Consider the following 25033-nt stretch of genomic DNA (forward strand, 5'->3'; position numbering starts at 1 on the left):
AGGCCAAGCGGCGAGCTTTCCAGCAAACCTTGAAGGAGGGAGTGGAGACCAGAACAAGGAGAGCAAGAAGGAGGGGGCTTACATGATACAATGCGAGGCGTTGTCACACAAAATAGCCGTCATATTTCTGGAGCGGAAGGCCCTCTTGGCCTCCCTCACAGTATACAGCTACTGAAATACATATAAAGGAAATCGTAAAGTAATCTCGCCGTGTGTATTCTGCAGGTCTTGACACGCATGGTGACTATTCGGGCCTTTCTCAAGTGGTTCAAACCAAAAGACGGGATTTGTTTAAGGATGGGTCTTTGCAAGGCCACGACTGCTGTTGTTTTAAGGGCCCCCGATAGTTTACTAGACTGTCTGAGGGAAGAGATAGCACGGTGCCCTCGGGTTACAGTGCCCCGGCCGCGCTGTTATGACAAACTCGCCCTAGGGCTTTGTCGACCATGTAACACGTAGCGCTGTCCTGTCCGCGCCGGGTCAAGGGTTTCAGAAGGGTCAGTCTGAGCCTTCGCAACAGACCTAATCGGTCAGAAAAACGTGTCCTCTAGTTGAACCCATTGCTGCCATTCTGCCTGCTGCAAGAATCGATTTTTTTCTGTCATCCCTCAACTTCCCTCAATATTGGTTTCTATATTTTTGTCTTTTTTGGCACGCTTCATGCCACACAGGTCCGCAGAGGGAGTCGAAAGCCGTAAACCAGAACCACTGGCCTTTTCTCCAATACGCACAAGAGATTGATTTGCAGGGGTTAAATGGCGGTGAGCCCGTATCAGAGCATTCGTGCTCATCTAAGCACACAACATGCGATTGAAGCAATTTGCTACAAGTCGTTTGTTTTAGGCAAATAGTTGCTCTCGAGACATTCTCTTTGGTGCTTTTCATTCCTGTCTGACCAACAGAGCATCGAATAATTTATTCTAGAGACCGGCCGCTTTGCACCTGTGGCCACCCAAGCTCACTGATGGAATAAAAAGGCGTTTTAACGTGGGGAAACACATACACACGCTCACACAAATAATATGATATGCAAAAGAAATAAAGTGGCATTAACAACAGCCATTAGGACAACGTGTCATATTCGCAGCTGGGAGATGTCTTACATATTGCATATGCAGATATTGCTCACAAGTAGCCTATATGGCGCACTGCAACTCATGCATATTCACAGTGTTGATGGAAGACAGATGCGCGTTCACGCGCAGAGGAACGGACAAACAGACGCTGACGTGCACATTCGATTTTTTCTCTCGACACCACTTCAGAACCAACACCCACAAATACACCATCTAACATTTCCACAGATGTGTTGCTCAAAAGCGAAAAGGAAAACATACCACTTTAGTTGTGATGGTACACACCCAGAAGTTATCACAAACACACGACAGCCGGTTCCCAAACGCTACCCTTTCTGTCAAAGCAGCCATAAAATCCATCCGTGGCACAACACGACAAATGTGCCTCTGCTACCCAACTGTGAGAAGGCCATAAAGCAATAAAACTCAAATAAAACAAAAGTACTGTACCTTGAACGCTGCCATCTCTCGCCCTGCGAAGATTCTCACTCGCGCTAACATTTTCAAGAGATTCTTCATGGGACATCCCTCGCCAAAAAAGTTTTCTTGTGGCATGACTTGGTGAATAGAAGATGGTAGAGAAGGGAGGGGGGGGTGTCTTCAAGTGCCCTTCAAGATTTCACTCCCCTCCTAGCAGAAGGTCCGAGCAGTTGTGCTGCCGAATGACAATAGGAGAGAAGACTTGTTTAAAGAGAAGCGGTGATTAATGATTTTTCTGTATAATTCTCACATTTTTCTTTTGGCTTCTGTCTGCAAATAATAGCGGTGAACTTTTGAGGCCCTCAAAAGAAATCTGTTCACTCCTATTCAAACCAATGTGGCAGAAAGGTTTTTTTTTTTCCCCTAAAAAAATAAATAAATAAAATATGTGTGACAACAATAGCATTCCAAGGTCTATACAGATGCCACACGCAAATGCATCCATTTAAATACTAGAGTACCTTTTGAAGAGAGACACGTTTAAAAATAAAGCTCACTTTGGAAGTAAGATTTAAGTCTAAATCACAAAATGGGTGTATGTAGATATATAATATATATAAGGTTTATTTACAGCTGTGCTAAATATTTATGCCACTCTATTAGCTCTATTAGCAAAAGAAAATTTTGCACATTTAACCATTTTAACTATAGAGAGTGGACCTGATATGGTTTTACTGCCTTACATTTTTACTTTTTGAAGTGTTTGACGTTATGTCCAGACAACATTTTTTATAAATAAAAGGGAGAAAACAGACAAATGGCTTTAGTGGGCTGTGTGGCGAAAAGGCCTCTCTGATATCAACAAGCAAGTAATAGAAAATCTTCACGGTGCCACGGAATGCTAGCAGACCAATTTTAAGGCCATACTTTTGTGTAAAGTTCAACGCCAGCAAACGGAATGTTATTTTCTCCGGCTCTATATTTTCAATACCTGCTCTGAGAAAAGAAAATGAAAATTAATACAAGGGCTGCGCCTTCCAAAAGAAGCCATTTGTCTTCTTGATTATCTATTTGGTTGTCAGGGTTTGAGCTATGGCACCGACCCGCTCCTTTGTAATATAAAAAACACACAGCTTGCGCTGGCAAACAGTCGCGAAACTGTTGTGCAAGAATTACACTCATTAAAGCATTAAAAGCCCACGAGCCGAGAAACTATTTAACTTCTGTTTTTTTTTTTTTTTTTTTTTATAACATGGATCCATATTTTTAGGCGCATTCACGGCTTCGTTGAGCAGAGGGTTTGTGCACCGTTAAATTAAGGAGAGGCGAGACAGAAAGGAAGGGTTTTGTGATTTAGAATAAGATTACAAGGCGTAATGTACCAGGATTACTCGCAATGCAGCGATATAAATCACCAGAGAGATATGCAGTGATCTTCAAGACAGGCGAGTGCTACAAGGCTAACGAAAATGCACAGTGGCAAGCCAAATACAATTAAACTGTGTTTTTAGCAAAACACAATGGACGATGGTATCCACCTATATAAGAAATATGCATTTTAAATAAGCATATCTGGCTTTAAAATACACAAAAGACATGACACATGGAGAAAGATTATACTTTTCCGCCATTTATTAAATTTCTAGGGCTATTTACATGTAACAAAGGTAAACAGTGAAAGGTACAAGCAGAAAAAAGACAAAATACAAACATGTAAAAGGGGAAATTTACAATTCATCAGCGAGAAAACTGATCTTTGGAATGTAAAAAAATATATAATAAAATGTAAAATTGATAAGAGACAGAAAGCAAGAAAGAAAGCAAGAAAGAAAGAAAGAAAGAAAGAAAGAAAGAAAGAAAGAAAGAAAGAAAGAAAGAAAGAAAGAAAGAAAGAGAAAGTGTGGTATGTGCGCATGTCTATGTACCATAAAACAAAACGAGGGTGACATAAAAAAGAATAAAGGAAAATATAGTGTATTTACTCATGCAATATACGCACCTTTTCTCTATACAACCCTGGCCACACTTAACTTAAATTTCATTTCAACTTACAAACAAGTAAACTGAGTTTAGCTATTGCAGATATTTGCCATTAAGTCAAAAGAACTTAATCTGATCACTTCATAAAACTAGACAAAAAATACAATTGAGGTAATTTAAATAGTACTTAGCAGTGCTCTCATTAAAATGCTTTGCGTTGTACCGGTTTTGGTTATACATATCTAGCCATCCAGCTTCATTGAACCTTTATATTATATTTAATATGACTAACAACTAATTAGTAATTTGCTGTTCTTAAACTGAAATGCGCTAAACAGGAGAGTGAAACAAGTCCCTGTATTTGTAATGAGCGACAAATGGACCACACGCATAATAACCCTCAGTCCCATTGGCATTGCATTCGAGATGCAAATAGCAAATGCAAAATAACCTAATTGCTACAAAATACAAAACTTCATATCATTTGAAAAACACTCGGCTAGTTATTTTTAAGCCAGGGGAATAAAGGGAGTTAGAAAAGGCTTCTTGACAAAACAGAGCGACTCATTTATTAAGCACAACGCTAGACGTCGAGGTAATGGGCAGGCCTACGGTTCATCCTTTGTACCACAGAGTAAACATGACAAATGGGGCCGAGTTTGGCGTGATTAAAGATGAAACACGGATCCATCTTCACCCAATCTGAAAACTATCTGCCGCCTTCTGTGCTTATGGAAGGGGCGAGTGAGCAGGAAAAGGCGTGCGGGATAAAATGGGAACCAGACTGGGAAGGCAACCCATCTATAGTAGCATTTGAGTTCGAGTCTTCAGTCTCTTCACCCATTTTTAGTGTTTAAAAGATGAACATTTTCTTTGCTCCTTCCCCCCACATCTTCCTTGTGTTGTATCCCTGTAATTAGAGTGCAGGGGAGAGTAAGGAGACATAACGCGGGTAAAATCCACGTTCTACACTCCATAAAATTCGATTTTATAATTGTACGTGTTTTGGGCAACAGTGGAGGGCTATAAACTTGGCGGAGGTCCACTAGCTCGGTTCTGATTGCTGCCCAATGTCGGGCCGCCGCTTGAATTAGTGTTGGCAGAATTGCTGCGTATTTTGGTGTTGGGAAGCTTATGGTCCTTCTTCCACTTCATGCGCCGGTTCTGAAACCATATCTTAATCTGTCGTTCGGATAGGCATAGTGTATGGGCAATCTCCACCCTCCGTCTGCGGGTCAGATAGCGGTTGTAATGGAACTCTTTCTCCAATTCCAGGACTTGCTGCCGCGTGTATGCTGTGCGTGAGCGCTTTGGTTCACCCCCTGAATAGTTCGGGCTCACTGTTGGGATACAGAGAGCGACACGTTACAAAAAAGTATAACACTCGCGCACACACAGCCCCATACACACTCACACGTACATAGATATGTACACACCAATTCGTGAACAATCACACACACACACACACACACACACACACACACTACAAGAATATAGTGTACTATAATTTTTAAAACTTGAAGAAAATCCGCTCGTATTTGCAAATGTACAATGTGACTATGCAAAATGTTAAACAAAAACATAAAAGTGGTCATTGTATCATATTAAAGATAAGCAAATTAATAAGTGTCGGGATAGTGTCATTAATTTCCAGACTTCATGGTTTAAAATAAGTCAATAGTGGCATCACAAGATACAACAACAGGAATATTGCATTTTTGCATAAGAAATCCTTAAAAAAAAAACATATTCAGCAATAACACTACAAGGGAACAGCATAATCTATAGCTGGCTATGGGCGAATAATGTTAAAACGTGATTTTGCAAACATTGCGTTTCCCTCTTTACAGCGCACACCATGGCAGCTCTATGAGTAGATGCACTAATTATCGCGGAATAATAGTTCATAAAAAGTCCGACTGTTTGTATTACCATTAATGTTTTATTATCGTCTTCGTAACTATGAATATTTTAGCTTCAATAAGTTTTTTTCTTTTTAACTAACAATTGCGAAGAGGCAGTGTAAAGTACACATTAATCCGTCCAGTCACTTAAAATCAAATTACTAAAACATAAAACTTAACTTATGGATTACATGAGAACTCATAAACCTCTTCTCGGGAAGAAATTAGAACGAGAAAGTTGCATAGACGCCGAAAGAGCTTAAAGAAGGAGTGCAATAAAAATTTATGGAGGGTGTAATTATATTGCCCTGCAAACAGACGATCGTAAATCTCGACCAAGGGCAACTTCATAAGGGGAGCAATAGATTTAATGCCGGACATTAGGCTTTCTAAAGTGGCTGAGCTGTCTGCGCACTAGTAAGAGAAGTTTAGCTGCACTTACCGATGTTTACGTGGACTTTTTTCATCCAGGGGTATACCACGGGATCTTTTCTTGAGGTGACCGTTGAAGTGTTTTGGCTAGTAGGAGTCTGACCGCAGGCAGGCGGAGGGCTTGGAGTTACCGAGTCGCAGTGATGGCTCGGTTCAGGGAGAGGGGTTGAGAGTGCGGTTGTGGGTAGAACGTGACCTCGTGGAGAGATGACCGCGGCAGGCTGCCCCGGACCCTGGCACGATGAGTAGGGTGGGTCGGCGCAGCCCGACCGCTGGTGGTAGATCGGCTCATGCTGGAACGAGGGGTCTTGCCTCTGGGCGCTGTAGTAGTCCGGAGAGTGACTGGGTAGGTAGTCGCTCTGGGAATATTCCTCGCAGGGTGGAAACTTAGGGTCCACATAGTTGGAGTTGATCAAATAGGAACTCATGGCCATTAATTTCTTTGAATTGCACACAAAATATACTAAAATTTATATGTATCCCTTTACTCGTTTTCCTGTTTCGTAGAACCCTCCTACTTTCTGTCAAGTGAACAAAGTTAAGGGTCCATGTGACATCGTCAGCCAATGGCGTGGATCTTCGCGATTCCCGGATAAGGAAATGGGATTAGTCAGTTTAGATCGCGCTCATCAACTCACATTTCGGAATAGTCCAAAATTCCATACTTTCTCATACGTTGCAGTGCGCTTGATGAGATAGTGTGTGAATCAAAACAATAACAAGCGAAAGCAGACACAGCGAAAAGGCATGCTGGATTCTACCAGCCCTACAGAAAGTCACGCCCCCAGTCCCCCTCAGTTCATCTGCACACCGAGAACATGACTACACCTCTATAAAGAACTGTTCAGATTTGGCGAACTAAAATACTGCTAAATTTTGGCTAGTGTTCATGAAACGCGGTACCAGGGGAAAGTGATGCAAGGAAATCGCCTTGGCCAAGGTCTTAAATGCACTCGCTAATAACGGTGAGAGAATGGTCGTGGCGTGAGCAGCGTGTCAGAGATGAATCTGGGCTTGTTTAAGATCGATAGAAAATTCATCAACTAATTCAGGTTACATAGCCTCCTAAATCACAAAGGAGACCTTCTGCATTTAAACGTAGTCTGCAGTCATTCCACTCCAAACAGAGCGTTTATCCTGTATGCCAATTCTACACACAATGAATAGTAATTTGTGTGCTCAATTCACTATTAACACCAGCAGCAAATATTTCTCGTTGTTTACCGATAGTGATGCTTAAACACAGCATTCAGATGATTATTAATCAGTGCAGATCTCAACAAACTTCTTTTGCTCATTTCAAATTCTTTAAAAGTCTCACAAATTATGACATCATGAACGCCCTTTAAATCTTATATTTACAGAAAAAAAATTGTAGTAGCGAAGAAGAAAAAAAACTTTCGTTCCTGCTACAATATTTCACTACCAAACTGTCGTAATATTAATAACAATGACAAACCAAAAGTTAAAATTTCATCTTCTTTGCCCGTTGAAGTTGAATGTAGCCTATACATCAACTACATACTCCCCTAGATACGAATTTGTGACTGTGCGTCTGTTTACACAAATCCGGATCTACAGGGTATATATAGATGACAGGTATCTTCTTGACAGGTATTGAGAGAGCCTGCTCACCTTGACAGCGCCTTCCCAGTGTCAAGTTGTTGCACCTGGAACAGTCTGCCTCCAAGGATATCAGCAATCTGTCTCGCCACTTAATGGATCGGTGCGTCTTTTATAAACTTTGCTAATGGTTTGTGGTAAACATTGGAGTTTTTTGTACATTTCTCCCCTAGATAGCAGCAAAACACATAGCCTAAGAGAGGAAAATTGACTTTTTTCCCCGATCTATGGCCCGGAAACATTTTCCTACCGTCGACTCTTTGTCTCTTCAATATTTACGGAACAGTAGAAGCGCACAACTTTGTTGTCTAATGTGCTAATTTTCTGTCGAAAAACGTTTAAAAAAACTGAAAGAAAAACAAAATTACATTAATGTTAAAGATTAATAAAATATGCAATTATAGGCTGGGACTAAAACAACTATATAACATCTATCCACTACAGTCTTGAATCTTAAAATAGCTTCTTAGAATCTAACACACAAAGCGCATACAGGCCAGAAAGTAAATACGACCGCGACAGATCTCAATAAAGGTCAAAGAAAGCTGGAACAGCCACTGGAATAAAACATGTGGGTTTTATGGCAGGTCAGCTCTGTTTGCTGCCGGCAAACACCAGTCAAACGGCGAATAAATAGCGAGGTGAGAGGGTATAAAACAATAAAATATGCACATAGGACAATACCAATAGTTCTTTAACCCCCTGACACCAAGCACTCATTTTATGACTCCTTAAGCGTTTCGCTCCCCAAACACTCGGTCTATCATTTCATGAAAATCGCTCTGAAATAAAGAACTTATAATTTAATCTATGGAGTTTCTCTTTGTTTTGGGGATGCACCGATAATTCCAGGATGTTATTTATATTTGCAGAAAAGGTAAGATTTCCTTATTTAATTCTAGCAGTAGAACAGAGGATATTGTGATATTGAATAAAACGAAAACGGATTAATATTTCGATACTATATTTGCTATTTAAAACCATCGACATTATACCTGATTTATTAGAACCGAAAGCGGTTTGTCACGTCAGTAAAACATTTCGTTTGCCACATTTCATAGCTTAGCGAAAATAAAAATACTACATGTATTTTTTGTACATGCTCTACATATACACGTCAAAATATATAAAATTAACAAGAACCGTAACAATAAATCATAATAATTTTCGTAATTAACGCCAAACACTAAAACAATACCAAACAGCTAATTTAAAAATATATATTTAAACATTTATTTGTCCTTTTCGTTTTTTCAAATGATATGTACAATTAAGTAAAGATTCAGTAAATGTCTGTATCAAATCTTAATCTACAAATCTTAAATCTGGAGAGTGTATGGTTTCGTGAGTCTTTGTTCTGCCTGCGACAAAGGCAAAAAAAAAATAGTATTAAATGATTATTAACTTGATTTCAGTGTATACACGAAATGAATGATTTAATAATTGCCTAAAATAATATCGAATAGCATCGAAATATTCTAGAACGAAGGAAAATCATTTTCCATTTACTGAGCAGTTAGAATGTGCATAAAAAATTTGTATCATATCAAAGAAATCTGTAGCACCCCTAGCGTTTGGCAGTCAAAGCTCTGGCAATTTTTCAAATGGGCCTCTGCCATTTTCAGCTCTTTTTTCAACTTGCCTCACTCTTTTCTTCTCTCTCAGTTCATTTTGATTGCTGCTTGGTATTAATTGTGCCGAACTTCTTGCACTGACGCACATTAGCATCCATGTCCAGATTAAACTATGAAAACCGCTAATAATTTAACGCTTAAATTAATCAGCTTTTTCTTCGCATATAAACTATACACCTTATTTCACATTTTAGCGATGAAAATCTATTGTAACAGCAAAGGAGAAAGTTCAGCCTTGGTGTCCACTCTAACCCTTTCACCCCCTGAAGTCCCCGACCTCGCCTTCACCCCCGTGAGCCATCTCCTTCTAAAAGCCATAGGGACCTCGAGCCATCTGCCTCATTATGGGGTTAATGTGTACACCGACAGGCATTCAAAGCCGCGGCTCAGAGACTATAGCCAAGGTAAATATTCACCATATAAAACCCACACACGCAACAGTGCAACTCCGTGGGGCTCGAATTCAAAGTCATAACTCCGTTATGATAGGAGGGGGGACCCGTACTCTCGCCACAGTGTGCGCGAGCACGTGGTCCACCCAAGCAAACACCTGCAGAAGAGAGCACGGCGATATGCAAATGAAGCGCCTTTTTCTTTACTTACTTTTTTTAGTCTGAGCGTCGCACCTCGCATTTGTGTCGTCTCTCGCCCTTATCTTCTCTCCTTTGCGGTACGCGGTCTTTGCAGGGGATTGTCGCCGCTCCAAACCCTTTCTTTCCGATTCAACCGTTCCTGCGAGTCCCTCCGTCTAAACCCCCCCTCACTCCTTTCTCCAAAGCCACAGGTTTAGCCCGTGACCTCGCCGTGATACCTTTGTGTGCTCAACTCCCTCTCATTTCCGTGGGTCCCCTCGAGCTCATCTTTAACATCACGCGACGATAACGGACAGGCAGACATTAGAACATCCAAGAAAATCTTCAACCGGCTCAAGAATTCAGAAAAGCAAAAATAAGAAAAAACTCCGAGCCACCAATTTTCGACAGCAGGAGTCATCGCGCCGTATTTTCCGTTTTGAGGCTTTATCTTGCTGGCAACAAGAAGGGGCTTTCCCCACAGAACGCAGCCATCTCTGTCCTAAAACAACTAAAAATAAAATGCACGTTAGCCTCAAGCCGCTGTGAGCTCTACAATACCATTGGGCGATATAAGGCATTTTGTTGTGGACTCTCAAGTTTTCATATTAATCTCGCACTTTGGCAGTCTTTGTTAAACAGCGAGGCGTGTCACGAGTCCCAGTACATTTTAATATTTGTTAGACGCGCTGACCTCCGGTTCACCCCTTCTCTGGGTCTCTCCCACTCTAAAGTTCTATAGTAATGCATGCATAGTTTGCTCGCTCATATTGAATTGTGCCCAGGTCATTACTTTGAAGAAAAATGGCTCGAGAAAGGGGGTCATTCAAAAAGGCTTTATAACCCACAAATCAGTTCAACCATAGAGCGATTCGTTATTGTATTCACAACACTAAAAGAGATGTTCAAGGTGAATCTAAAATTCGAAACGAATGTTTACACACTCTTCTAAATGTGCAGTTCTATATCTATGCAATTCACAAAACGTTCAAAGTTATTTCATTAACTACAATTTTACAGATTTTCTTTTTTTGTGTGTGTGTGTGTGTGATGTGTGTATGGGGGTAACAACAAATACTATCTTGACAAAAATACCCGATCGACATTTTTAAAAGTAAATATATATATATATATATATATATATATATATATATATATATATATATATATATATATATATATATATATATATATATATATTAAATAGCATTTATTAATTCGGAACATGGAATATTAAAAAAAAAAAAAAAAAGTACAATGTACAAAGATATATATTTTTTCTTTCTACAATGCAGGGTGCAACACTGCCCAGCAACGGCACATGTTAGGATGGAATGGAAATTAATTCGGTGAACTCTTGCTGAACTCCAAATGGGACGAGTTTTCTAATATAATTATTCACCACTTACGTACATTGTTTCTCAGAATACCAAGTAGTTCAGCATCACATCATCCTGACTCACCACCATTAGTCTAAATGTTCGTGCCAATAAATTAATATTCATGACCAAATTATCAGTTGCCCAGTTTCTCGGCGCTTTTTTAAAACTAACATATTCCAAACACGCCTTTAAAATCAATATTTAATTAAATATTTAAACACAAAAAAAAAATGAAAATCAAACTAGATCAAATCCCAAAACATAAATAAAGATTTAGTGTTTTAAATTATATATACTTTTATTGCTATCGTTATCGTGAATATTATTTATTTCGTTAATGTTTTTTTTTTTCTTTTCTTTTCATAGTTATTCGTGATGATTTGTGGGATATAATATGATGACACTAAATTTGAGTTTCCTGAGAAAGGGAAATGTGCTTCTTAAGCAAATTTCCTTTGTTTGTTCGAGTTGAGGGTAGGAACAGCAACTTGTCTACATTTTAAACATGTAAACAAAATACCGCAGGTGGTCTTCCGTTTTGAACGTGATGAATGTGATTAACAAACTAAAATGTGAAATAGGCTACAATAGTTCCTATATAAGAATAATGGGAGTGGCGTCGCTTAACTAATTTATTTCTTTCATAATAATTTTAAGAAAATATTTTATTCGCTACCGCTGAACATGCACCCAGCGCATTTAAAATCACGGACGGATGTTTGTCTTTTAAAAAATGACAGATATAAGTTTATATTTAATATTCTGCTGCATTTTCACGTGAATATTATGATGTAGATGCTAGTCAAAAACCCTATAAGTAAGTTTTATTTGTAGTTAAAATATACACAGTGTATATAACAATCACGTTAGACAAAAAAAAAATGTAAGGTTTACACAATTCACATAAATTGCTTTGAACTTACAACATTGATAAAACTATAAAGTACAAAATAAACAAATAAAATAATGTATTTTTGCATTTTTAACAGGTAAAAGTCAAACTGATTGTCATTATACTATTTTTTCAGAAGTCACGTTTTTAAAGTTCACAAAGAAATCAAACGCTTTATTTGCTTTTATTTGACTGGCCTTAATTGTCTATAAATAAGCCGCCTTGTCACAAAATGCATGAGCGCAATAAATGCCATAAAATGTATCAGTGAATGAGATAAATTATTTTTAAAAAAAGACTCGTATCATCAGGCCTTTTTGTTGATGCCCTAAACCTCAAGATTCGATTGTCCTTTTTTTCTCCCCAACACACCCTTTCGCGGGAACGTGCTTTGTTGCAAAGTCGGTCTCCTCAGTTCTGCTCTTTCTATCATTTTTCTAATCTTTTCAAAAGAGACAGTCTGAAACCCCTCACTCCCCCTCTTTCTCCTTCTCCCACTTTGCCATTGACATCCAGCGATTGGTCAAGCGCAGCGAGTCGACAGCCAACGACCGAGTCACGCACTACGTAAACTTTTGACCCCTGAACTTTTTGACCCCGCCAAATCTCGCGCCATTTCTAACGAGACTATGTTCACCTTCTCTCGCTCCTTTGGATTAAACGTAGACAGAGAGAGAAGGGAGAACGAGCCTCTCCCCTCTCTTGTGCCATAGCTTTATGCTTTCTGATTTAGCATTTTCCCTGGCTCACAATGTAGCCTAAGCTTCTACAGGAAAAATGCTAAATCCTATAAGCACTGGCACTTTTTCGGTCACGAAATAAGCTACAAACGTAGTCGGTGGAATTTACGATAGTATTCTATGTCGATAAATAAAATTGCGTATTACGAGACGTTTCCAAAGCCTTCAGTTAGAAAAGGGCGACGAGTAGACACCAGCATCCTCAACCATCGTGATCTTGGTCTAAAGCGGGCTCTGCTGGCGACAAAGAAGAGCTACATCTGAGAAAAATCAAACTCAAGCATAACGTCTTGACGAGAAAATATATGTATTTTTATTTATGGGGGGGGGGAAACTGTTTATAGAATAACTCACAAATAACAAAGTATATATTCGTTATAGGCCAATCTGGTCATTTGAATTAAATAAATAATAATTAAAATAAATAATTTGACTTTATTTGCCATAAATTGTATTTATGGCTAATTTATTTTTATTGTATTTATTTGCCTTGCATTGTTTACATTTTCATTTAGTTATGATTAAATGTTTAATCCAAATTCTTTTCCTATCATTTGATGTTTATATTGAGATTTTAGATTAAACTATAGGCTATAAATTCGATGTTCGTTATGTAATTTTGTTTAATTAATTATGTGAGTTATGAATGAACTATGTATATGTAAACTTACATGCCCGAACATTTGAACAAAATTAACCATTTTATTTAGTCTTATCTCTCACTCTAAATCTCTAAGAATTGTTCACGTAAATTAACACTTATATTTATACTAACACTTTATATACTATATTATTAAACATTCCACATTTTTGAAGAATTTATTATTTAATTAAGGTTTTTCTATTATCTAATTCATGCCATTTCTAATTGGTCTTAAACCAGGTCATATGAGTAATCCGATATATTCAAGCCGTGGTTTAGTGGTTAGCCCAGATACGGCGGGCGTGCGGGTTCAAATCCTGCTTGTATCATCTGCCAGGATTTGAACCCGATCTCTGATCTCCTGTTCACCCTTGTTCTTCCTGTTCTCTCTGTAATTTTCTTATAGACTGTGACAAAAAAGGCCAGCAACACATACAGAAAACACCATACTTTAAACGTTTATTTGTGGTTTTGTTTGTTGCATTGGCTTGCTAATCAGAGATTGAATACAGATGTTAAAATAAAAAGAAATCAATGGAATAAAAATTCTTAATCAATACCCCCTTTTTTAGGACAAGCATCGCATAATTTTACTTTATGCACTCGTTGTATTGTTTCGCGCTTGCGCCTTCGCAGCAGCGCCCGTCTGCTGACCCCCGGATGATCCCGTCCCTATGCATTATGGATGAGATATGCTCGCAGATTGCCCCTATCAATATGCAAAACGCATTAGTCTTAAAATTGCTATTTAAACGTTCGAAATTGCTGCGTCTACGTGGTAGAGGGCTTATAGAAATCATACAAATTGATTTTTAGTACCAGATGCTCAATGTACAGAGAATGCTGGAAACTTTATAGGGAAATGTCCTGATAAATAATTTCGTTGCATCAATAAAAAATATTGTAATACCAAATTGTCCAGTATGTCTTTGGGCTAACCTTTATAAACACATTCATAGACTGTAGTCTTTGATCCCCTGAGTTTGTGTCAAAACGTATCACACACACCCTGCAAATATTTCTCTGACGCACAAACACACCTAGAATTAACGCCCAGTCGCCTTAGTGACTCACAGCACATATAAACACTCAAGGGATATTGCTATTCCTCTTTTTGCATTGTCTTATATTTGCATTGTGCTGTAAGTATGGACTTTATGATTGTGGTTGACCTCGACTGTGGTTGTATAGACGCTTGTCTTTGTAAGTGACTTTCTAGAGGAATGCGTGCATTTTTGCTTGCAGGCCAGAGCCCTCCCCACTCATATCATTAAAAAGGAAGCTGATGAAAAATTAAACGGTAGCCCTAGACTCATGCTCACGACCACAATTTCGCCTTCCTGTTTACGGCCTGAAACTTCCTAACTCCGTTGCTCGGACATACCCACACACACAAACTCTCCTTTACTCTCTCTTGTGTGCGCGCGCTCTCTCTCTCCCTCCTTCTCTCTCTTTCTCACACACAGAAATGCCAAATGGAGGGCTATAAAATCTGTAACACTCATTGAAAGTAGGCTGTAAAACACCCTGAAAGCTTAACATTTATTATTTTGGAGGTAATGTTGATGTTTAATGCAGAGGAGCCGGAAAGAAGCCAAGAAGTATTTGATATGTAAAATAAGCAAAAGTATTTGCTTTTTGTATAATTTACAATGTGTTTTCTAATAAAGGTTAAGATCTGGCAAATAACCAAAAGCCAGTAGCCTATATATGGTATTACATTTACATACATTTTTTTTTTTTTTTTTTCAGTGCCGTTTGTAATGAACTTATATGCGTTTTAAATGTTTATGGGTATTTTTAGCAGTTAATATAGCTCTTGTGTTATTATCCATTGAATAATTTAGATGATTAATTAATATTATGTAGCCTAACTGTTGTCGAAGAATATGCGGAGTACGTTTTACAATCATAGTGTTATCTATTGTGTTTTGCGTTATCTTTAAAGTTACACGCTCTGTAGTCACGGTAAACTTTGGTTGTTTACAAGGCATAACAATTAATAGCAACAGTATAGTCTTGGTTTCTCTCTTTCTACAAATATTAAAAAAAATAGCAAAAGCTCATTCGCGCTGCCTTGAGTGTAATATAATTATATACAGACTCAAACTGTATACTTGAGTTGAACTCGAACTGACCTGAGGCGACAAAAGTGTTCTGACAGAAAAATCAAAAATATTTATTCAGAAAGTATAATTATACTGTAGGAGTCTTTATATTATCATAGCTATTTGTCTGTGATAAACATATAGTTAGATCATAGTCTAACAACATACTTTGCTCCAGTTGTACAACTATGTGTTCCTTACTCGCTTCCTCCCTGAAAAATACAGGGGCGGGGAAGGAACAAAGCTTTACTTGTAGAACCTTAGGGAGTCATATTGTCATATTGTTGTCGGTGTGTGTGTGTGTGTGTGTGTGTGTGTGTGTGTGTGTGTGTGTGTGTGTGTGTGTGTGTGTGTGTGTGTGTGTGTGTGTGTGTGTGTGTGTGTGTGTGTGTGTGTGTGTGTGTGTGTGTGTGTGTGTGTGTGTGTGTTGTGTGTGTGTGTGTAAGAAAGAGAGATACAGGAAGATGGTTTTCACCTATTTCTTAAATTTGATTAGTCCTAATGTACACTTAAATTAAAAACATGTCACAAGTCAAGACTTTTCGGGGGAAAAAAACAAATAAACAAACAAACAGTAGTACAATGAGAAAGGTTAATTAAAGTAAATCCACTATTTGCATATTAAATTATTTAAAAATAATACAAAACTAATATATATATATATATATATATATATATATATATATATATATATATATATATATATATATATATATATAATGACAATTTCAATAACAACCAAAGCTAATTATGCTAATTCTATTAGTAATGTACTGGTGTATATATATATATATATATATATATATATATATATATATATATATATATATATATATATATATATATATATATATATATATAATGACTATTTCAATAACAACCAAAGCTAATTATGCTAATTCTGTTAGTAATGTACTGGTATACATGACACCTAACGCACAGATCTTATTTCTTAGGACCTCTCCAACAAAATGATTGACACTTATACTTGAGACATACCCCTCCTTTCCTTCCCACATCTTCCTAGATCAAATCACCGGCCAATGCAGCCTTAAATTGAACTTACTTTGAATGTGCACGGTCCACTATCCATATTTCCGCCTCCAAATGAGTAGAACCGGAGAGACATTGCACTGACTAGACACTGGCACTGTAGTGGCCTACTGGTACGCTCTTCCTCTCACAACTGACCCTTTAGAATCCCCTCGAAGCAGTTAAACCGTCACTTGCATTCTAGAATGTGAAATATATAGTACATTGTCAACTCCCCAAAACCATAAAACTAACTTTATGGACCCCACGTGACTTTTGAGAGCCAGTAAGGGGTATCTGTCTGTGGCCTGGGCGATTTTTACGATCTAACTTCAAGATAAAACGCTCATCCGTTTGACATGTAAATGTCATAGCTACTTTTTGTATAGTTTGGGCAAAGGGAAAAGCAAAATTACAAAAGGCAAGTGGCCGTTGGTACACTGCGGGGACCTCCAGCCGGCTCTCAAAACTTAGAGGTAGAGAAGAGTTTGGCACGCATGGTAAGTTTAAAGGCTCAGTGCTTGTTTACTAGGACGCAGAAATATATCGTTATACATAGTAGAGCGTTTGTAAATTATATAAACATTCTGGAAAATGTGTGTTGTAAATGTACCTGTACTATTGAAACCTCTTAACTTATGTGTACGCCAGGTTTTGGTGAAGATTTCTCCTAATTTCTGTTTTCGCTTAATAGTAAGTGCGGTTTAACGTTTTTCTATTAGTGTCCAAGTTGTGTGTGAACTGTCAATATACAGTTCACGGATCTGCATTGTGGCGTAGCAAAACGTTTCTCAGTTGCCTAATTTAAAGGACTGTACAGATATTTGAGTTTTAGGGAATATTATGAGTGTGTAATCGATACCTGTCAATCACTGACAAGAATTAGTTGTCTTGATTGTGCGTAAATTGAAGAACTGTCAAGATATGTATTAGATTTGAATATGAGGAACTTTATTTTTTACTCCAAGTTAAACTACAAACAAATACAAAAAGCTTTTTTTGGCAAAATGCTAACAGGCAGTTCAACATGACATTGCTTTTTTTTTTTTTTTTTTTTTTTTTGCCGTTCATTCTGCCTACTACAAATAGCCAACTGATCACAATAAAAATGTTCAATATGTACATCCTTTTTGGAACATAAACATGATCCAGTAATATACAATTACATATTTGGAATACAACTATACACACGTATGAACGGGTACAAGAATCTAGTGAGGACTATTTACACATTTCCTTTTTTCTCTCTCTCTCAAAAATAATAGAGGATGACAAATTGAATGTGATTATTTAGACAATGATTAAACAGAGGACCATGAAACATACAGAGGCTTCTGCTAAATTTTACTGCAGTCACCACTAAACTAGAGCTTCACTTCATACAAGGGCAGATTCGTTTCTAAGCTGTAAACTCAAAAGGTATACACGTTTAGGTAAATAAGTTATAACATTTAAGAGCTCACATGCTAACTCTCAAGAAAGCATTAACATAGCACTTTACACATAAACAATATTCATAACAAGAACAACAGGCGGTATATTGATAGCTTCTTTCCCCTTCAGTTTTATTTACTTGCCAAAATTATAGTCACCATAGTATTAAAAAGAACAACATAGGAACACTAATTTTCGCTTCATTATAGCAGTACCACAGTAGAATTTTAAAATGCCTAAAACATCCATAACATGCCAAAAGGTGCCGCGATGTACAGTACTTTGTAAGTAATGTTTTGAGACCTATTTTTCATCTCGTTTTCCTCGTCATTTTCTTTTGCACACCACGTAGTAGGACTTGGGATACAACTATGGCTGGAAAGCGCTACCTGCGGTAGCCAGACTCATGCTCTTCAGTTTATTGTCCTTTTTCCATTTCATCCGCCGGTTTTGGAACCATATCTTAATTTGACGCTCTGAGAGGCATAGAGCGTGGGCTATCTCTATCCTCCTCCTTCGGGTGAGGTATCTATTGAAATGGAACTCTTTTTCCAGCTCTAGCGTCTGATAGCGGGTATATGCAGTTCGGGCCCTTTTGCCGTCTGGTCCAGTCATATCTGAATAATGTGGACAAAACGCAAAGGGGAATAAAGATTAGCGAAAATTGACCTGCACATCATTTCAACAACAGTTTCCAAAAACTTTCTGCTATAGATACACATGACTGACACGATTTACTACTGAATGCGTACAGGGAAATCACCAAATGGTACAGTGCACAGCGCCTCACTTTTGGCTCATGGCGTTTGTTTTTGTTTCGTTTTACTACTTAAAACCTCAATATTTTATAGATCTAATACAGCCTCAAATATTCGTAGTTATTATATAATCACTTTTTTTTCCCGCTGCTTGTTTATCCATCCCACTCTCATCGCATTTTATCCCGTGTTAGTTCTCTCCGTTTTATTAGCGGTTCTCCAACACTAAACTAATCACATTCCCACACACCATAAAGCTGAACTTTTCACAGAAACAACAACTTGTAAACCTTCTTGCCTCGTTGCCCTCTCTTCCACCCCGCTCCCATTCTCTCCTCTACAGTTTGCGAGGCTCCACACTTGATAGATTTATGGCACTTTCACGGAAATCTAAAATAAAGACTGTTACTGACGCCACACTGAATTAAACACTGAACTGAACACAATGCGCATTTTGCTACCAAAACAAAGAGACGTAAACATAATACATGTGTACCATGGCTAATATGTAGTTTCCTCATCCAAGGGAATATTTGGGGAGCTTGGCCATCGGACGTCGCCGAGGTAGTGGAGGTTGCCGTGCTCTCTTGCTTCTGTTGTGTCCGAGGTGCAGAGTTGTTCGCTCTGTGAGACGCCTCCTCGGTCTCAGAAGAAACGCTGGCTTCGTCGATTTCTGTGAAATGTGTGTTGTTAGTGAGATTATTACCCGCAGTGGTGGTGCTTTGGTCGGAAGGGGGCGAAGAGCCTTTGGGTCCAAGGCTTTCGCTGTTGGAACAAGGCAGCGGCTCCGGAGACGCGAGCGAGCAGCTTGACGGCTGCCGGAATCGCGTCTCCGGGGCTGGAGACTGGAAGACCCGGGAGTTGTCCCCAACCGCCCCAAAGTGGCCAGTGCTGGTTGAACGATTGACGCTTAGGTCCATTCCATTGTAGTTGTAGCCGTAAGAGCCTGAATGCATGGTGCCGGAGTCCCTGTACGAGGCGTTCATAGCGCTGCTGCTAGTTCCATAATTTAGTAACTGATAGTCAGGGCCATTTGGGTAGCGCCCTGAGAACGAGTTTACAAAGTAAGAGCTCATTTAGGTTGTTTTAGAGGGCTTGATTTGTAGATCTTGGTCGTTATAACGCTGTGCTTCACGATTTATGATGTATTAATGAATTATAGCAATGCACTGTACTTCGTTTTTGCTATGTATGCGGCCAAATATGGGGGTGGGGGTGCGTTTGAGAATCACGTGCTTTTGTTGACCAGTCGTAAATTCTCACTGATGACTTCAAGAGGTAATTCATGCTCTATGGTTACAAATGATGACGAGACGGGGAGTCGTTAGACTCGAGTCAACGTGTACCTCCCTTTGCAGGGATTTGCTGCATGTGAGCGGAGAGCGTCACCTACTGGGAATGAAATTTATTGCATGCTGGGAAGATATTTTAAGCGCTCAACGCTACTTATTTCTCTTTTAAATGGGAATAAAATGGATTTTCGTAGTAGTTTGTTGTGATATTAATAAACTTTAGTGTAGTTATTGACCCTTTACACATACAAAAAAAAAAACCTAGAATCTAAAATGCGTACCTAATGTGCAAATATTAATATAAAGGTTAAGTGTCACAACATTCCGGATATTTATATTCAAAAAATTTAAATATATACACTGTATATATATATTATTATTTTTAAAATGTGTATATAAACATTTATTTTAATATTATAATAAGATTTTAGTTGTATGGTGTGAAAGCCAATTTAAAATATTATAATAATGATAAAAAAATAAGCACTGATGATAACATTAACTACATTATGAATATATAATATTGAATATACAATATTGAATATGCATAATTAAAAAAAATAAATAAATAAATTCCAGTGTATCCCATCGTTGGTCTTACCATAGATGTATTTTTTCAGGCCTAAGAAGCAATCTGACTTTTTAGTAGACGTGTTCCAAAGATGAGTTCCTGTTCACACACTGTATGGACAACATAAGGAATGCGAGATCGTGATTTATGTTCCACGATGATTTATGGTTTGTTGACAAAATGCCAATTGCTGTTTCATGTATGTGCATGGTGTAAAACTGTACTAAACTTCCATAGACGTTTGGTCTTATTAAAGCCGGAAAAGGACGGTTGAAATACTCCAGAACAATATTAACTCTTGTATTTTTGCAGTATTTTATTCCCGGAAAAGAGTAGAATTTAACAATGAGTAACAGATTTACAATATTCTAGCCTACGAAGAAGCGTTAAGTTCACCCACTGTGCTCTAAGAATATACATATTCGTGTATACTCTGGTTTGTAGAAAACATTTGCATTATTTTTTTTTCTATTATGTAAATTATTGTCTGATTTGGGGTTGAATTTTGTTGACGCAATTAAGAAACTCCACTTGAGAAATTTGGGTTATTGTCGCTTAGCCCTCCAGGCTGTAGAGTCTCTCAGGGTGAGTGACCAGCGCCGACAGGTCAGCTTTCTCTTTTGGTTATCTATTAAAACCTGCTGAACCTTTTCACCTCTCACTTTGTAGGAAGTATTTTGGAACCAAGTGGGCAACGCTCGGCCTTTTATTTGTACAAAAAGCGAAACCAAATCCCTAAATGAAGAGTTTTTGGGCTTTGTAGCCTACTTGTTTCATGAAATCGGGAAAACACGTGACCACTGTTTGTACTAAAATATCAAATGCACAATAATAAATGTATAATATATTTACATATTTTCCCGCAGGTACTGAAATGTCATATATGTCACATTTACACAGCAGTAGACTATGCGTGCTTATTACATTGCCCTACAGACTAAAGTTTCGGTTGTGTTTTTGTGTGCTTTACATCACCTATGGGTCAAACGTAAATTTGTTTAAACTAGTTTTCTTGATAAAAAATAAAAAGAATACAGGGAAAGCATACAGGTGTTATACCACAATGAGGATCCGTCATTTCATGTGATCGGCTGTCATCAAATATAGCATGGCAGGCGGAATTTCGTTTGTTTTATTGAAAGCTTCAGTAACAAACAAAAAAACATTATATATATATATATATATATATATATATATATATATATATATATATATATATATATATATATATATATATATATATATTAGTATATTGATAGAGCTAGACACATATAGATAGATATATATTAGAATATTGTACACTGCTGTGTGTGTTCCTACTATTTTTCTAGAATCTCCAGATGCTCCAGCCCTTTTTTCACCCAGACTCAATAAATTATGTCATGTGTCTGAAAATTTAACTCACGAATAAATGAAAGATAGCAAAAAGTTTTCCGTACAATGGGTATTTATTTTTATTTTTACACAGCTTAAATATAAACACGAATATGACACATATTTCAAATAGCTTCGTTCAACATGGACATTTCAGTCATAAGAGCAAATCTAAACTGAGTAAGAGCGCACAAAACCACATGTGTTAAACGTCATGTAAAAAAGGGAAAGAAATCACAAAAGAAATTACATTGAGTTAACAGGAATGCTACAGTTGCTAACATGATGAAAAGTCTTCATTTGTGTTATTAGAGAGTGGTGTCTGGTGCCCTCTATGCCATAGTTTTCTTTTGGTGGGGGGAAATTTATCGTTTAAAATTTCATTCTGTCCTCTTCTCCTCCTCCTCTTCGCCACTGGTTTGTGAACAGTTGATCAATTTGTTTTCTTTTTTCCATTTCATTCGCCGGTTTTGGAACCAAATCTTTATCTGACGTTCAGTCAGGCACAGTGCGTGCGCAATCTCAATGCGGCGTCTTCGGGTCAGATACCTGTTAAAGTGGAACTCTTTCTCCAATTCTAACGTCTGGTAGCGAGTGTACGTCTGACGACCCCTTCGGCCAGCGTTACCGAAGGTCCCTGTCCATGGGATAAAAGAGAAAAGTCAAACATTAACAAAGAGAGCATGTTTTTTACAATGACAAATGCGTCCGGAGAAGGGTGACATAATGACAAGAAACTCTCAAGTCAGTGCGAAATTTATGTACCTAAATTACAGTCCACAACATAACACATTTTTTGCTGTCCTGCATTTTTAACACATGTTTATTTTTACATATTTTGTCCTCATTTAAACCTATGTGCAGACACATTGAGAGGTCTAAAAACTGTTTTATTGCGATAAGGGGGAGGAAGCTGAAGAAATGTGATTCTCCTTATTTTCTTGACAGATGTAAACAAAAGATACCGGTCTATTTATGTGCCCTATATCAAACTTTTTATCTGAACATAGATCCAAGGCGCCCAGTAATAGTTTAAGCACTTGTCAAAGTTGTGTTTGTGGCTGAAACGTGTACGTGTACAAAGATGTCCGTAGATGTTCATGCTTCTGAAATTTATACATGTACCTACTGTAAACGGACAGGGCTCGTAATAGGCAGCGAATAAAATCAAGTTACAGAGTACTGCACACTTCTATTGTTCCTTCTCTGTTTCAAGAACTATTGCACAGTCGAAGCATAATATCTTTCCTGTTTTTACTTGCCAAGTTACAAACACCAACAGATGTGTCAAAACAACAATTTTGTAACAAGACATACGGTGATTCAGCAGCTCTTCTGTTTAAAATTAGACAAGCTTCTCTAGCCATTTAAATGATATGAGCCTTGCAGCGAACATATTTCCAAATGTCCTCCCTCAAAAACAATACAGTACATTTGAGAGATTTCACAGAACTTTACAGGAGTGGCTTTGCTTTCAGTATGACACTATGGTGGAGACGAGCGTATATGCTTCCGGCATTGTACAGTGAAGCTGTAAGTCACGTATAGCACGGTCTTGCTCAGTCTTTATTAGCGATGAGAAAAAAATGAAGTGTAAAAAAGACAACATTAACTTACCATTACACGAGTTCATCCGTTGCATCCAAGGATAAACCGGCGCTGATGGCTTCTGTTCGTCGGCCTCAGGGTAGATGCTTTTCCCCGTCGATCCCGTGCAGTCTGTCTTGCGATGATCCTGACTGAGCACAAACGAGTGTTCCTCTATGCTGGCGAGGGCGCAGGCAGGGTCCTTTTCCCTGTAGAAGCTTGCTGTCGCATAATCGCAGGGACCGGCGGCGGTTGCTCTGCCGTAGGCACCGTTCGCTTGTTGGTAAAAGGAGGCTGGGTACGCCTTCTCTTGGACACTGGAACCTCCATAAGCTGCACCGGGATAGTGTCGTAAAGGGTCTGTGTATCCGGAGGAATATAACGGTATCTGTCCCAAGAACGACTCCTGTCCTCCGGGCAGAGTCACTGGGAAAGTTGAGTTTACAAAATAGGAACTCATTGGGAGGGTACGGCTCTTTTGCGTGGTTTATGATTTGTTGTGTTTTATAGTCCAAGTGGTTTAGCTATTAGTAGTTTATCGGAGATTGGGTTTTAGATGGGGGGGGGGGGGGTGTTCTGGGTGGCTATGTGCCAGTGCGGGACAGAGGGAAACCGTACCATCTGACCATCCACTGACCAATAGCGAGCGGACGTGCCTGCAAAATAGCACCCTTGAGGGGGGCTGTGATTGCACGCGCCGGGGGACCCCGGAGCAGAGAGCTAGCTTTTTTTTTTTTTTTTTTTTTTTAATCCATTCTCCCTTTCCGTTCCTTCCAATGAGATTGCACAATACGAATCACATAGGAATTTTAAAACGCTAAATTGAATACATCGACACTTTGTGCCCCCACATACAGTCCGCTTTGGTCCTATCATACCACTAGAGAGTAAAGTGTCAACATACAAGACCCGGAGTAGCCGATTTTCCAAACACACATTATTCCGTACAATATTTGGTAATTTTTCATCCTTCCTTATTTATATTTCAGATAGGTAATTTACTAGGCCTTATCGCACAAGTGAGTCACAATAGATAAAATGACACATTGATGATCGCGGCTTCAACGCTTTTTTCATCACTGTAATTTCATAGTGATTTATAAATAGTAAACGACGTGTTAAAGAAAACCAAAGCCTATATATAAACAGCGCAAAGTAAATGAGCCTGAGCAAAAGTATTTAACAAAATACAGTAGGTAACAGATATGTTGCTGTAGGCCTATATTAAACTGTTTAGTGATAATATAAATAATAAATAGTAATTTTGACACATAATGAAAGGACAAATATGTACTGTATGTGTGAATATAAAAGATTAAGACACGTGCTGTCCACGTTTTGGGAAAAAAAAAAAAAATATATATATATATATATATATATATATATATATATATATATATATATATATATATATATGTATGTATGTATGTATACACACACACACACACACACACACACACACACACACACACACACACCTATATATGAGTTTTGTTACATTTATTAGCATTCAGCATTGCGCGAGCTGTTTCCTCCTTTGCTTAAATTAATTAATGGTTTGAGAACGCCAGCAAATAAT

At 38.2% G+C, this 25033-nt stretch overlaps 4 protein-coding genes across 6 annotated transcripts in view; all 4 read right to left on the reverse strand.

Moving 5' to 3' along the window:
• The window catches only part of hoxb3a (homeobox B3a), a 51467-nt gene that overhangs the window by 21681 nt on the left and 4753 nt on the right, over nt 1-25033 (reverse strand). The window contains exons 1-2 of one of the 2 annotated variants that reach the window (XM_067381616.1): nt 9673-10267; nt 1527-1731 (exon numbers count right to left, since the gene is read on the reverse strand). The gene's annotated coding sequence lies outside the window, so the exon portion shown is untranslated. Of the gene's footprint in view, nt 1-1526; nt 1732-9672; nt 10268-25033 lie in introns of those variants that run through there. The other variant, XM_067381615.1, reaches the window with a different exon arrangement.
• Nucleotides 1690-20295, reverse strand: hoxb5a (homeobox B5a). 2 transcript variants are annotated; one of them, XR_010894596.1, is made up of 3 exons: nt 19127-20295; nt 16473-18489; nt 1690-1731 (listed from the first exon to the last, which is right to left on the reverse strand). XR_010894596.1 is itself a non-coding variant. In XM_067381618.1 (2 exons), the coding sequence occupies exons 1-2, from the start codon at nt 19704-19706 to the stop codon at nt 18242-18244; spliced, it is 828 nt and encodes a 275-aa protein (XP_067237719.1). In that variant the 5' UTR covers nt 19707-20295; the 3' UTR covers nt 16413-18241. The 2 variants fall into 2 exon arrangements, 1 of the variants encoding a protein (XP_067237719.1); XM_067381618.1 differs by lacking the exon at nt 1690-1731 and having other exon boundaries at nt 16413-18489.
• hoxb4a (homeobox B4a) lies at nt 2038-8541 on the reverse strand. Its single transcript, XM_067381621.1, has 2 exons — nt 5823-8541; nt 2038-4816 (listed from the first exon to the last, which is right to left on the reverse strand). The coding sequence occupies exons 1-2, from the start codon at nt 6244-6246 to the stop codon at nt 4500-4502; spliced, it is 741 nt and encodes a 246-aa protein (XP_067237722.1). The 5' UTR covers nt 6247-8541; the 3' UTR covers nt 2038-4499.
• hoxb6a (homeobox B6a) lies at nt 21820-24677 on the reverse strand. The gene is made up of 2 exons (XM_067381622.1): nt 23485-24677; nt 21820-22504 (listed from the first exon to the last, which is right to left on the reverse strand). The coding sequence occupies exons 1-2, from the start codon at nt 23912-23914 to the stop codon at nt 22248-22250; spliced, it is 687 nt and encodes a 228-aa protein (XP_067237723.1). The 5' UTR covers nt 23915-24677; the 3' UTR covers nt 21820-22247.

This window comes from Chanodichthys erythropterus, chromosome 3 (assembly GCF_024489055.1).
Source record: "Chanodichthys erythropterus isolate Z2021 chromosome 3, ASM2448905v1, whole genome shotgun sequence".
NCBI classification, from domain to species: Eukaryota; Metazoa; Chordata; class Actinopteri; order Cypriniformes; family Xenocyprididae; genus Chanodichthys; species Chanodichthys erythropterus.

What these genes read in the sequence shown, in the direction of transcription:
- hoxb5a (XM_067381618.1), bottom strand. Translation starts at nt 19,706, where the DNA reads ATGAGCTCTTACTTTGTAAACTCGTTCTCAGGGCGCTACCCAAATGGC. An exon ending in GAAACTACATATTAGCCATG is followed by an intron (nt 18,490 to 19,126) that starts GTACACATGTAT and finishes CACATTATTCAG; the next exon opens with ATATGACTGGACCAGACGGC.
- hoxb6a (XM_067381622.1), bottom strand. Translation starts at nt 23,914, where the DNA reads ATGAGTTCCTATTTTGTAAACTCAACTTTCCCAGTGACTCTGCCCGGA. An exon ending in ACGGATGAACTCGTGTAATG is followed by an intron (nt 22,505 to 23,484) that starts GTAAGTTAATGT and finishes TCCCATGGACAG; the next exon opens with GGACCTTCGGTAACGCTGGC.
- hoxb4a (XM_067381621.1), bottom strand. Translation starts at nt 6,246, where the DNA reads ATGGCCATGAGTTCCTATTTGATCAACTCCAACTATGTGGACCCTAAG. An exon ending in AAAAGTCCACGTAAACATCG is followed by an intron (nt 4,817 to 5,822) that starts GTAAGTGCAGCT and finishes GTATCCCAACAG; the next exon opens with TGAGCCCGAACTATTCAGGG.